General features: G+C 45.2%; 1 protein-coding gene across 2 annotated transcripts in view; it reads left to right on the forward strand.

The window, feature by feature from the left end:
* LOC311110828 (E3 ubiquitin-protein ligase MARCHF5) overlaps positions 1-13,869 on the forward strand; it is a 38,759-nt gene that overhangs the window by 6,923 nt on the left and 17,967 nt on the right. For both annotated transcript variants that reach the window (XM_084153411.1, XM_084153412.1), the window contains exon 2: positions 5,513-5,715. In XM_084153411.1, coding sequence (XP_084009537.1) covers positions 5,513-5,715 — 203 coding nt within the window. The remainder of the gene's footprint in view (positions 1-5,512; positions 5,716-13,869) is intronic.

Raw genomic sequence — 13,869 nt, forward strand, 5'->3', positions numbered from 1 at the left:
TAAATTTTTCACAATTCCTGACATTTAATCCTAGTAAAAATTCTGTGTCTTAAGTCAGATAGGATCACCACTTTATTATAAGAATGTGAAATGTCAGAATAATTGTAGAGTGATTTATTTCATTTTATTTCTTTCATTACATTCCCAGTGGGTCAGAAGTTTACATACACTCAATTAGTATTTGGTAGCATTGCCTTTAAATTGTTTAACTTAGGTCAAATGTTTAGGTTAGCCTTCCACAAGCTTCCCACAATAAGTTGGGTGAATTTTGGCCCATTCCTCCTGACAGAGCTGGTGTAACTGAGTCAGGTTTGTAGGCATCCTTGCTCGCACACACTTTTTCAGTTCTGCCCACACATTTTCTATAGGATTGAGGTCAGGGCTTTGTGATGGCCACTCCAATACCTTGACTTTGTTGTCCTTAAGCATTGTGCCACAACTTTGGAAGTATGCTTGGGGTCATTGTCCATTTAGAAGACCCATTTGCGACCAAACTTTAACTTCCTGACTGATGTCTTGAGATGTTGCTTCCATATATCCACATCATTTTCCTTCCTCATGATGCCATCTATTTTGTGAAGTGCACCAGTCCCTCCTGCAGCAAAGCACCCACACCCATGTTCTTCGGCTTGCAAGTCCCCCCTTTTCCCTCCAAACATAATGATGGTCATTATGGGCAAACAGTTATATTTTTGTTTCATCAGACCAGAGGACATTTCTTCAAAAAGTACGATCTTTGTCCCCATGTGCAGTTGCAAACCGTAGTCTGGCTTTTTTTATGGCGGTTTTGGAGCAGTGGCTTCTTCCTTGCTGAGCGGCCTTTCAGGTTATGTCGATATAGGACTCGTTTTACTGTGGATATAGATACTTTTGTACCCGTTTCCTCCAGCATCTTCACAAGGTCCTTTGCTGTTATTCTGGGATTGATTTGCACTTTTCGCACCAAAGTACGTTCATCTCTAGGAGACAGAACGTGTCTCCTTCCTAAGCGGTATGACGGCTGCGTGGTCTCATGGTGTTTATACTTGCGTATTATTGTTTGTACAGATGAACGTGGTACCTTCAGGCGTTTGGAAATTGCTCCCAAGGATGAACCAGACTTGTGGAGGTTTACAATTTTTTTTCTGATGTCTTGGCTGATTTATTTTGATTTTCCCATGATGTCAAGCAAAGAGGCACTGAGTTTGAAGGTAGGCCTTGAAATACATCCACATGTACTCCTCAAATTGACTCAAATGATGTCAATTAGCCTATCTGAAGCTTCTAAAGCCATGACATCATTTTCTGGAATTTTCCAAGCTGTTTAAAGGCACAGTCAACTTCGTGTATGTAAACTTCTGACCCACTGGAATTGTGATACAGTGAATTATAAGTGAAATAATCTCTGTAAACAATTGTTGGAAAAATTACTTGTCATGCACAAAGTAGATGTCCTAACCGACTTGCCAAAACTATACTTTGTTAACTCCTGAGTGGCGCAGTGGTCTAAGGCACTGCATCGCAGTGCTAACTGTGCCACTAGATCCTGGTTCGAATCCAGGTTCTGTCGCAGCCGGCCGCGACCGGGAGACTCATGGGCGGCGCACAATTGGCCCAGCGTCGTCCAGGGTAGGGGAGGGAATGGCCGGCAGGGATGTAGCTCCGTTGATAGAGCATGGCGTTTGCAACGCCAGGGTTGTGGGTTCGATTCCCACGGGGGGCCAGTATAAAAAAATATGTATTCACTAACTGTAAGTCGCTCTGGATAAGAGCGTCTGCTAAATGACTTAAATGTAAATGTTAACAAGAAATTTGTGGAGTGGTTGAAAAACAAGTTTTAATGACTCCAACCTAAGTGTATGTAAACTTCCGACTTCAACTGTACATACATACACACACACACAGTGCATTAGGAAAGTATTCAGATCCCTTGACTTTTTCCACATTTTGTTACGTTACAGCCTTATTCTAAATTTGATGAAATTATATTTTTTCCTCATCAATCTACTTACAATACCCCATAATGACAAAGCAAAAACAGGTTTGTAGAAATTTTTACAAACAGAAAAACCTTATTTACATAAGTATTCAGACCCTTTGCTATGAGACTCGAAATTGACCTCAGGTTCATCCTGTTTCCATTGATCATCCTTGAGATGTTTCTACAACTTGATTGGAGTCCACCTGTGGTGAATTCAATTGATTGGACATGATTTGGAAAGGCACACAACTGTCTATATAAGGTCACACAGTTGACAGTGCATGTCAGAGCAAAAACCTAGGCATGAGGTCGAAGGAATTGTCCGTAGAGCTCCGAGACAGGATTGTGTCAAGGCACTGATCTGGGGAAGGGTAAAAAAAAATGTCTGCAGCATTGAAGGTCCCCAAGAACACAGTGGCCTCCATCATTCTTAAATGGAAGAAGTTTGGAACCACCAAGACTCTTCCTAGAGCTGGCCGCCCGGCCAAACTGAGCCATCAGGGGAGAAGGGCCTTGGTCAGGGAGGTAACCAAGAACCCGATGGTCACACTGACAGAGCTCCAGAGTTCCTCTGTGGAGATGGGAGAACCTTCCAGAAGGACAAACATCTCTCCAGCACTCCACCAATCAGGCCTTTATGGTAGAGTGGCCAGACTGAAGCCACTGCCCAGTAAAAGGCACATGACAGCCCGCTTGGAGTTTGCCAAAAGGCACCTAAAGACTCTCAGACCATGAGAAACAAGATTCTCTAGTCTGATGAAACACATATTTAACTCTTTGGCCTGAATGCCAAGCGTCACATCCGGAGGAAACCTGGCACCATCCCTACGGTGAGGCATGGTGGTGGCAGCATCATGCTGTGGGGATGTCTTTCAGCGGCAGGGACTGGGAGACTAGGCAGGATCGAGGGAAAGATGAACAGAGCAAAGTACAGAGAGATCCTTGATGAAAACCTGCTCAGGACCTCAGACAGGGGCGAAGGTTCACCTTCCAACAGGACAACGACCCTAACCACACAGCCAAGCCAATGCAGGAGTGGCTTCGGGACAAGTCTCTGAATGTCCTTGAGTGGCCCAGCCAGATTCCGAACTGAAACCCGATCGAACATCTCTGGAGAGACCTGAAAATAGCTGTGAAGCGATGTTTCCCATCCAACCTGACAGAGCTTCAGATGATCTATAGAGAAGAATGTGAGATTTTCCCAAATACAGGTGTGCCAGGCTTGTAGCGTCATACCCAAGAAGACTCGAGGCTGTAATCGCTGCCAAAGGCGCTTCAACAACGTACTGAGTAAAGGGTATTACCAACTAATTCGCTAAAATTTCAAAAAACCTGTTTTTGCTTTGTCATTATTGTGTGTAGATTGATGAGGGGAAAAAACTATTTAATCAATTTTAGAATAAGGATGTAACTTAACAAAATTTGGAAAAAGTCAAGGGGTCCGAATACTGTGTGTGTGTGTGTGTGTGTGTATATGTATATATACACTACCAGTCAAAAGTTTGGACACCTACTCAATTCAAGGGTTTTTCTTTATTTTTATTGTAGAATAATAGTGAAGACATAAAAACTATGATATAACACAAATGGAATCATGTAGTAACCAAAAAAGTGTTAAACAAATTCTTCAAATAGCCACCCTTTGCATTGATGACAGCTTTGCACAATATTGGCATTCTCTCAACCAGCTTCATGAGATAGTCACCTGGAATGCATTTCAATTCACAGGTGTGCCTTCTTAAAAGTTAATTTGTGGAATTTCTTTCCTTCTTAATGCGTTTGAGCCAATCAGTTGTGTTGTGACAAGGTAGTGGGGGTATACAGAAGATAGCCCTATTTGGTAAAAGACCAAGTCCATATTATGTTAAAAACAGCTCAAATAAGCAAAGAGAAACAACAGTCCATCATTACTTTAAGACATGAAGGTCAGTCAATACGGAACATTTCAAGAATTTTTAGAGTTTCTTCAAGTGCAGTTGCAAAAACCATTAACAGCTATGATGAAACTTATGAGGACCACCACAGGAATGGAAGACCCAGAGTTACTTCTGCTGCAGAGGATAAATTAATTAGCATTACCAGCCTCAGAAACTGCAGGCCAAATAAATGCTTCACAGACACATCTTAACATCAACTGTTCAGAGGGAACTGTGTGAATCAGGCCTCAATTGCTGCAAAGAAACCACTACTAAAGGACACCAATAAGAAGAAGAGACTTGCTTGGGCCAAGAAACACGAGCAATAGACATTAGACCGGTAGAAATGTGTCCTTTGGTCTGGAGTCGAAATTTGAGATTTCTGGTTCCAACCGCCGTGTCTTTGTGAGGCGTGGTGTGGGTGAATGGATGATCTCCGCATGTGTAGTTCCCACCGAAAAGCATGGAGGAGGAGGTGCTTTGCTGGTGACACTGTCTGTGATTTTATTTAGAATTCAAGGCACACTTAACCAGCATGGCTACCACAGCATTCTGCAGCGATACGCCATCCCATCTGGTTTGGGCTTAGTGGGACAATCATTTGTTTTTCAACAGGACAATGACCCAACACACCTCCAGGCTGTGTAAGTGCTATTTTACCAAGAAGGAGAGTGATGGAGTGCTGCATCAGATGACCTGGCCTCCACAATCCCCCGACCTCAACCAAATTGAGATGGTTTGGGATGAGTCGGACGGCAGAGTGAAAGAAAAGCAGCCAACAAGTGGTCAGCATATGTGGGAACTCCTTCAAGACTGTTGGAAAAGCATTCCAGGTGAAGCTGGTTGAGAGAATGCCAAGAGTGTGCAAATCTGTCATCAAGGCAAAGGGTGGCTATTTGAAGAATCTCAAACATAAAATATATTTTGATTTGTTTAACACTTTTTTTTTGGTTACTACATGATTCCATATGTGTTATTTCATAGTTTTGATGTCTTCACTATTATTGTACAATGTGAAAAATAGTAACATTAAAGAAAAACCCATGAAAGAGTTGGTTTGTCCAAACTTTTGACTGGTACTGTATGTATGTATGTATGTATGTATGTATGTATGTATGACACACGGACGGACTATTAAGACCTTCACAGAGTAATTGTATTACTCAATAGTTTGGGGGTTTTGTAGGCTTTAACCTTATTTCATTTTAAGCCTACATTTCATGGTGAATGCAAGGTCACATGTAGTCTGTCTTGTCTTGGGTATGTTTGTTCTCTCATCCTGTTCCAGAGGAGCTCTCTCTCTCCCTACATACCACTCAGTGCCCAGGGGGTGGGGCTTTGGTTGTGTTTCCTGCCTCTGAACATGCTGTTGATTCAGCCAGTGTGTTTGGTAGCTCTGAGGTTTACAGGGTGGAGGTCACATAATCTGGATGAATGCAAACCCTCTCCCTGACACACAACCATTAATTCATTGTCAAATGCACTGAGAATACTTAATTAACTGGTATACAGACATTGATAAAAAGACCGACCCCAGTGTTTCAGCCACTGTTGGTGCATGCGTGGGTGCATTAGCCTTCTCGTGTGTGTTTATGTGCCTGTGGAACAAACCCTCTCCTGTTTGTGTGCGTTTCAGGAGCTGCTGGGTGTGCTTTGCCACGGACGAGGATGACCGCACGGCGGAGTGGGTGCGTCCGTGTCGCTGCCGCGGCTCCACCAAGTGGGTGCACCAGGCGTGTCTGCAGCGCTGGGTGGACGAGAAGCAGAGGGGCAACAGCACGGCCCGCGTGGCCTGTCCTCAGTGCAACGCCGAATACCTCATCGTCTTCCCCAAGCTGGGTATGATATGACAGGGGTGGGGGCCTGTGGGATATGGGCTGGAATGTTCCTGGAATATTAGCTGGAGGTAGTTAACGTTACAGTGAGTTCCTGAATTTATGCTTTCACGCTGTTTGTAGGCCACATTATTGAATTGGTCTCACCCTGTTCAAGCGAGTGTCTTTCCTGATTTTCACACATCAGGAGTAAAGAGATTAACATGCATTAACTGCTTATGTGATGTGTTATGATTTCAGTCAGTTATGATTCAGGCCCATGTGAAAGATATTTATGTCATTAGAGCGTTTTGTAATTCCATGGCAGCTTACCTAACAGATCGAGACAGCTTTGCTGCGTCTGTCAGCACACAGCCACGTAATAACAGCTGAATCACGGTCAAATTTGTAGTATCTCACTTTACTGTCACTTCACTGTCAAAATGTCATAACAACCCTTCACTTCCCTACCCTTCCAAAGGGGAAGTAGCATTAGAAGGCAATTTCCATGCCTAAATGAACTTCTGAATTGGTCCTTTGAGGACATAGACAACTAATGGCTGTTGTTGCTGTCTTTCTAATAACGGTTGCAGCACAGGGACAGTGACTCAGTGCTGTGAATTAGGAGGGGGGAACTGAGAGCTCTAAAAACCACTCAGCCTGTCTCAACTCACTGCATGTTTATTTACTCCCAAAGCCAGGGTAGGTTATGTGGTGAGTCAGGTAAATATACCCTTTGAGGGAGAAGTAGCACAAGGAATTGGAGCGGGCAGGGCACCCGCCAGATGCTCATTACCAGACCTGGGTTCAAATGTTATTAGACACATTTGAAATAGTTTGCTTTAGCCTGCCTGGAGTGCCAGATAGGTGGGCGTGGCACTTGTGCGACTATTCTAGCAGTTCCATTGCACCAGGCAAGCTCAATAAAACTCAGCGAAATCATTTGAAATCATTTCTAATAGTATTTGAACCCAGGTCTGCCACCCGCTCATTACCGGCCAGCTTCAGCCTCACTGGAAAATGCCAATTTGGAGAGGGGGTGTAGAGAGGAGAGTTGCCCACTGTAATTAACCCCAGCACGTCAGAGTGACGGGGACACTGATTGTTCCCAACACTGGCACTTAGTTATCAAGTAAACACAGCCAAACCTCTCCAAAAAGTGTTGCCTTGCAAATGTCATTTTCCTTTAGCGTTTGTTCCTCAGCTCAGCGTTTGTTCGTTCGGCGATTACAGAACTTTCAGCTCCGTCAGTCACCGTAAGAGAGGAAACTTTTATGTAAGTAGAAACCCTGGAAACTGCTTTGGGGAATAACACTTGTACATTTTATAGCACCTGGTATGCTATTAAATCACTCTGCATACACGTCTAATTAGTGTGTAATTGGGACTAGGTACAACCTATGAAGTAGGGCCTGGACATAAGACAATGTATTTGGGAGGGCAAGCTCTGCTGGTAAGCAGGGCCACGTTGTATTTTTAGATGAAGGCCTGGCTGTGCTGTCAGTCACCTGTGTTGCTATAAGCAGCAGGACTGGAGCATAGAGATCAGGGCACTTAGTTCTACCTCGTCTCTGGAGCTTCGGGTCAATGGGAAGACTCTGGGACAGTTCCTAGTCTCGTATGCCAAGTACAGGACAGAACTAATGAAGTGTCATTGATAAAGTCACGGCACATGACAAACCGGCACCCAATAATTCTCAAGCAGTACTCTGTGAACTTAGAACACAAATCAGATCAGTGGCATTTGTATTTCCATGTTCACGTTCACTTCACTCACCCATTTTTTTGAAAAAGTATCTGGCTCACTGAAAACATAATTATCCTGTGTCCCATCATGGAACCGTCTCTACTGCTTAGTATTTCAGATAACATTGATGGAGCATGAATCCATACTGGGGAATTTGGTTCGGTGGCAGGCTTTTTGAATGTCATCTCTGATTCTCCGCATAATGAGTAGATGAGGCGACTAGTGAATCTCAATGTGAATATTTTCCTCTTCTTTTGTTCTGGATGGGCATTACTCTCTCTCTTTCTCCCAATATGTAAATGCTAATTGGGTGTATGGAGTAGCCTGACACTGGGCTTGCCTGCATGTTCAGTAAATAACCTTGTCTCTGTCTTCTCTTCTGAGGCCCACCATGCCTGCTGCCTGCCTGGTTATTCTGGGATAAGTGTCTGTGTCACACTCTACCCTTGCCCCCACTGGTACATTTATCCGGTTAACCTTCAAAACAGGTGAAAGGAGGAAAAAAAGAGATGTCTCCTGTTTACTCTCCAATCCCATGTCCCCCCCCCCCCCCCCCCCCCCACACACACACACACACAGAGAGAGGAACGAATCTCTCATTCCCATTCAGTAGCTACTGAAGACTTGTTCTGGACACTTTGTTTCATCGCCCCCTTTACTATCTGGCTGATCAGTAGAACTTCTTTGTGGTCGGTTGTTTTTGGCCAGCGTCTTCACAAGATTAGCCATCCATGAAATATGGCCTAAATGTTTATTATCAAGTTCATCAGTTCCCCTACACACACATCCTCCACAAGTTTTGTTTGTGTTCCTTTTTCTTTTGAATACCCCAGTGTTTTTTCCTTTCCAGGCATTAACAATGATAGATGAGGGATTGTGTACTCTGTGTGTATGTGTGTGTGTCCGTGTAAATAGGCTGTTTTTTGTATTTTTCGTACATATTTCCCTATCACACTTTTCATCCTCCTACTAAATATACTTTCCTGCAACCCGCCTCACTCAATGTGGAACGGATTCTATTATTGACTTACCTTTTATCTAGAATCTCCAGTTGAAACTAGCCAGCCAGCTAACTAGCTACTTGCTATTAGCCACCGTTAGCGGTTTTCACCCAGAACATCGGATTTTCTGCCGGAATAACTGAATCACTGGACATTAACACCGGATCGCAACTAGCTAGCTACAACTAACTAGCTACTTGCTATTAGCCACCGTTAGCGGTTTTTCACCATTGTCCGTGGCCTGCACTACGTACCAGCCAGCTCTAGCCTGGACTATTATCGGCCAGTCTGCACTGTCTTTACAGCGTGTTATCGACCAAGAATATATCGGTTTTTCTGCCGGAATCACTGGACCTTTAACTCCGGATCATCGCAACTAGCTAGCTGCAACCAAATGGATGTTGTTGTTGGCTAATCAGCCTTGAGCTAGCCTCGAGTCAGGCCCATCTCCCAGCTATCTACCTCTGTCAACCGGACGGGACCTCCTAGAGTCGACACGGAGCCCCGCTGATCCATCACGACTGTTCTGCCGACGTAATCGTCTGTGTTTTCAACAGGCTTACCGTTGCGACGACCACGAAGATCCATCTGCTAGCCCCGGCCCGCTAGCACATGCAAACAACAGCCGTGCTTCCTGCTAGCCTGTGCTGTAGCACCAATTCGAACTGCTCTCGGACTCACATATTGCTGTTCACTGAACCTTATGATCACTCAGCTGCACAGCTGATGCCTGCTGGACTGTTCCTTTACACGGTACCCTGTCCTGTTTAGCCTCAGCCCAAACTTTATCGCCATTACCAGTTGTTGTGTTAGCTCTCTCGAATAACACCTGTGATTGCTTTATGTCTCTCTCCCATGTCAATATGCCTTGCCTATTGCTGTTCCAGTTAGTTCTTAATATACAATTTCACTGTAAAGCCCCAAGTACCTCTCAAACTGCCTCAAATAGCTCCTTTGTTCCACCCCCCATACACGCGGAGACCGGCTCAATCGGTGCCTCCAGTGATGCTATCTCTTTCATTGTTACCCAACGCTTAGGTTTACCTCCACTGTACTCATATCCTTCCATATCCTTGTCTGTACATAATGCCCTGAATCTATTCTACAACGCCCGGAAATCTGCCCCCTTTACTCTCTGTACCCAACGCACTAGAAGACCAGTTCTTAAAGCCTTTAGCCGTATCCTTATTCTAGTCCTCTGTTCCACTGGTGATGTAGAGGTTAACCCAGGCCCTGCAGCCCCCAGTATCACTCCTACTCCCCAGGAGCTATCATTTGTTGACTTCTGTAACCGTAAAAGCCTTGGTTTTCTGCACGTTAACATCAGAAGCCTCCTTCCTAAGTTTGAGTTATTCACTGCGTTAGCACACACTGCCAACCCTGATGTTCTAGCAGTGTCTGAATCCTGGCTTAGGAAGGCCACCAACAATTCAGAAATGTCCATCCCCAACTACAACATTTTCCGTCTAGATAGAACTGCCAAAGGGGGTGGAGTTGCAATCTACTGTAAAGATAGAGCTCTGCAGGCTATCATACTATCCAGGTCTGTGCCCAAACAGATTGAGCTCCTACTTCTAAAAATCCACCTTTCCAGAAATAAGTCTCTCACTGTTGCCGCTTGCTTCAGCCCCCAGCTGTGCCCTGGACACCATATGTGAATTGATTGCCCCCCATCTATCCTCAGAGTTCGTACTGCTTGGTGACCTAAACTGGGATATGCTTAACACCCCGGCCATCCTACAATCCAAACTAGATGCCCTCAATCTCATACAAATTATCAAGGAACCTACCAGGTACAACCCTAAATCCGTAAACATGAGCACCCTTATAGATATCATCCTGACTAACTTACCCTCTAAATACACCTCCGCTGTCTTCAACCACGATCTAAGCGATCACTGCCTTATTGCCTGCGTCCGTAACGGGTCAGCGGTCAAACGACCACCCCTCATCACTGTCAAAACACTCCCTAAAACACTTTAGCGAGCAGGCCTTCCTAATTGACCTGGCCCAGGTATCCTGGATGGATATCGATCTCATTCTGTCAGTAGAGGATGCCTGGTTGTTCTTTTTAAAAGTGCTTTCCTCTCAATCTTAAATAACCATGCCCCATTCAAAAAATTCAGAACTAAGAACAGATATAGCCCCTGGTTCTCCTCAGACTTGACTGCCCTTCACGAGCACAAAAACATCCTGTGACGTACTGCATTAGCATCGAATATCCCCTGCGATATTCAACTTTTCAGGGAAGTTAGGAACCAATATACACAAGCAGTTAGGAAAGCAAAGGCTAGCTTTTTCAAACAGAAATCTGCATCCTGTAGCACTAACTCCAAAAAGTTTTGGGACACTGTAAAGTCCATGGAGAATAAGAGCACCTCCTCCCAGCTGCCTACTGCACTGAGGCTAGGAAACACTATCACCACCGATAAATCTAAAATAATTGAGAATTTCAACAAGCATTTTGCTACGGCTGGCCATGCTTTCCACCTGGCTACCACTACCCCGGTCACCAGCTCTGCACCCTCCGCTGCAACTTGCCCATGCCCCCCCCCCCCCCCCCCCCGCCCCCTAAAAATAATCTGGGCTAGACAATCTGGACCCTTTCTTTCTAAAATTAGCCGCCGAAATCGTCGCAACCCCTATTACTAGCCTGTTCAACCTCTCTTTCGTAACGTCTGAGATCCCCAGAGATTGGAAAGCTGCCGCGGTCATCCCCCTCTTCATAGGGGGTGACACTCTAGATCCAAACTGTTACAGACCTATATCCATCCTGCCCTGCCTTTCGAACGTTTTTGAAAGCCAAGTTAACAAACAGATCACCGACCATTTCGAATCACACCGTACTTTCTCCGCTATGCAATCCGGTTTCCGAGCTGGTCATGGGTGCACTTCAGCCACGCTCAAGGTCCTAAACGATATTATAACCGCGATCGATAAAAGACAGTACTGCGCAGCTGTCTTAATCGACATGGCCAAGGCTTTCGACTCTGTCAACCACCGCATTCTTATTGGCAGACTAAATAGCCTTGGTTTCTCAAATGACTGCCTCGCCTGGTTCACCAACTACTTCTCAGATAGAGTTCAATGTGTCAAATCGGAGGGCCTGTTGTCTGGACCTCTGGCAGTCTCTATGGGGGTGCCACAGGGTTCAATTCTTGGGCCGACTCTTTTCTCTGTGTACATCAATGGTGTCGTTCTTGCTGCTGGTGATTCTCAGATCCACCTCTACGCAGACGACAGCATTTTGTATACATCTGGCCCTTCATTGGACACTGTGTTAACAAACCTCCAAACGAGCTTCAATGCCATACAACACTCCTTCCGTAGCCTCCAACTGCTCTTAAACACAAGTAAAACTAAATGCATGCTATTCAATCGAACGCTGCTTGCACCCGCCCACCCGACTAGAATCACTACTCTCAAGGGGTCTGACCTAGAGTATGTGGACAACTACAAATACCTAGGTGTCTGGTTAGACTGTAAACTCTCCTTCCAGACTCACATTAAGCATCTCCAATCCAAAGTTATATCTAGAATCGGCTTCCTATTTGGCAACAAAGCCTCCTTCACTCATGCTGCCAAACATGCCCTTGTAAAACTGACTATCCTACCGATCCTTGACATCGGCGATGTCATTTACAAAATAGCCTCCAACACTCTACTCAGCAAATTTGATGTAGTCTATCACAGTGCCATCCATTTTGTCACCAAACACCATATACTACCCACCACTGTGACCTGTACGTTCTTGTTGGCTGGCCCTCACTACATATTCGTCGCCAAAACCACTGGCTCCAGGCCATCTATAAATCACTGCTAGGCAAATCCCCGCCTTATCTTAGCTCATTGGTCACCATAGCAGCACCTACCCGTAGTATGCGCTCCAGCAGGTATATCTCACTGGTCATCCCCAAAGCCAACACCACATTTGGCCGCCATTCCTTCCAGTTCTCTGCTGCCAATGACTGGAACGAACTGCAAAAATCTCTGAAGCTGGAGACTCTTCTCTCCCTCACTAACTTTAAGCATCAGTTGTCAGAACGCCTTACCGATCACTGCACCTGTACACAGCCCATCTGAAATTAGCCCACCCAACTACCTCATCCCCATATTGTTATTTATTTTGCTAATTTGCACCCCAGTATCTCTATTTGCACATCATCTCTTGCACATCTATCATTCCAGTGTTACTACTAATTGTAATTATTTTGCACTATGGCCTATTTATTGCCTTACCTCCATAACTTGCTACATTTGCACACACTGTATATATATTTTCTGTTGTATTTTTGACTTTGTTTTGTTTTACCCCATATGTAACTCTGTTGTTTTTATCGCACTGCTTTGCTTTATCTTGGCCAGGTCGCAGTTGTAAATGAGAACTTGTTCTCAACTGGCTTACCTCCTCTAAATGTGCCCTAATCTGTTGAAAGTTAACGACCTTTGTATAATCGTGTAGTAGGCTTAGGCCTCGATCACTCATCGTTTATTGAGTCGTGTACACAGGCTCATAGGGGCTTATGTGAAGTTCGATTTAACAGAGCATGAAAGTCCTCTGAAAGCTTTCGGAGACTTTCCGACACAGGGAGAGATGGGGAGCTGATGCGTGGTAAGACCTGTGCACCCACACTAATGATAACTTCCTGCAGAAGGCCAGGGAGCATACAGATGGGCATTTTTATTTACGCCATCTCCCAAGGCCCAGACCAATCTACTGGTCATCACCCAGGTGTTAGGAGGAGAAGGATGGGCAGAGGAAGAGACAGTATTTGGTGCCTGGAGACAGAGACTGAGGTAGACACCCACTGGGCTGTGTAGGAGGCAGAGAGAGGGTAAAAGATGGGGATGGGATGGTCGGTAGATGGGAAAGGATGATCGATGGCAAGAGAAAAAGAGGAGAGGCCTAATGATGTGGCAGTCAGTGAAGTGTACCAGTCTGCCTGCTCCCCCGAGCAAGCTTCCTTTGACTCCCCCTGTGTTCAGACATACAGACAGAGGTGTAGAGAGAGTGGGAGGGAGAGAATGAAATTAGGCCACGGTATGAAGAGAGCAGCTCATCAACCAGCGGCAGAGAGGAGACTGGGGTTGCCTGCCACTGCTGCTGCTGAATCACTAAAAACCTAGGCCTGAAAAATAGCCGACGGCTCAGACAACGAATCAGCAGCACACTGACGCTGCCAGCCTACCACCTGATTCAGCAATCTGCCCGGCGACTCCCCATTCTCCTCTGTAATACCCTGCCTGCCCTGGGGACTGGAAACGCTCTGACAAATCGCTTTCCTCTTGACATTTATGTAACTTCACCATGCCATCATTAGACTTCTGCAGCCACATTATGACATAGCTTCCAGAGGTCATGATGTCACACTGTCTGATGTGTGCTTTTCCAGCTGAACTCAACACAGTATTCTGCTCAGGCAGCCAGGCA

Source organism: Coregonus lavaretus (genome assembly GCF_964263955.1).
Source record: "Coregonus lavaretus genome assembly, chromosome: 36".
Lineage (NCBI taxonomy): Eukaryota > Metazoa > Chordata > Actinopteri > Salmoniformes > Salmonidae > Coregonus > Coregonus lavaretus.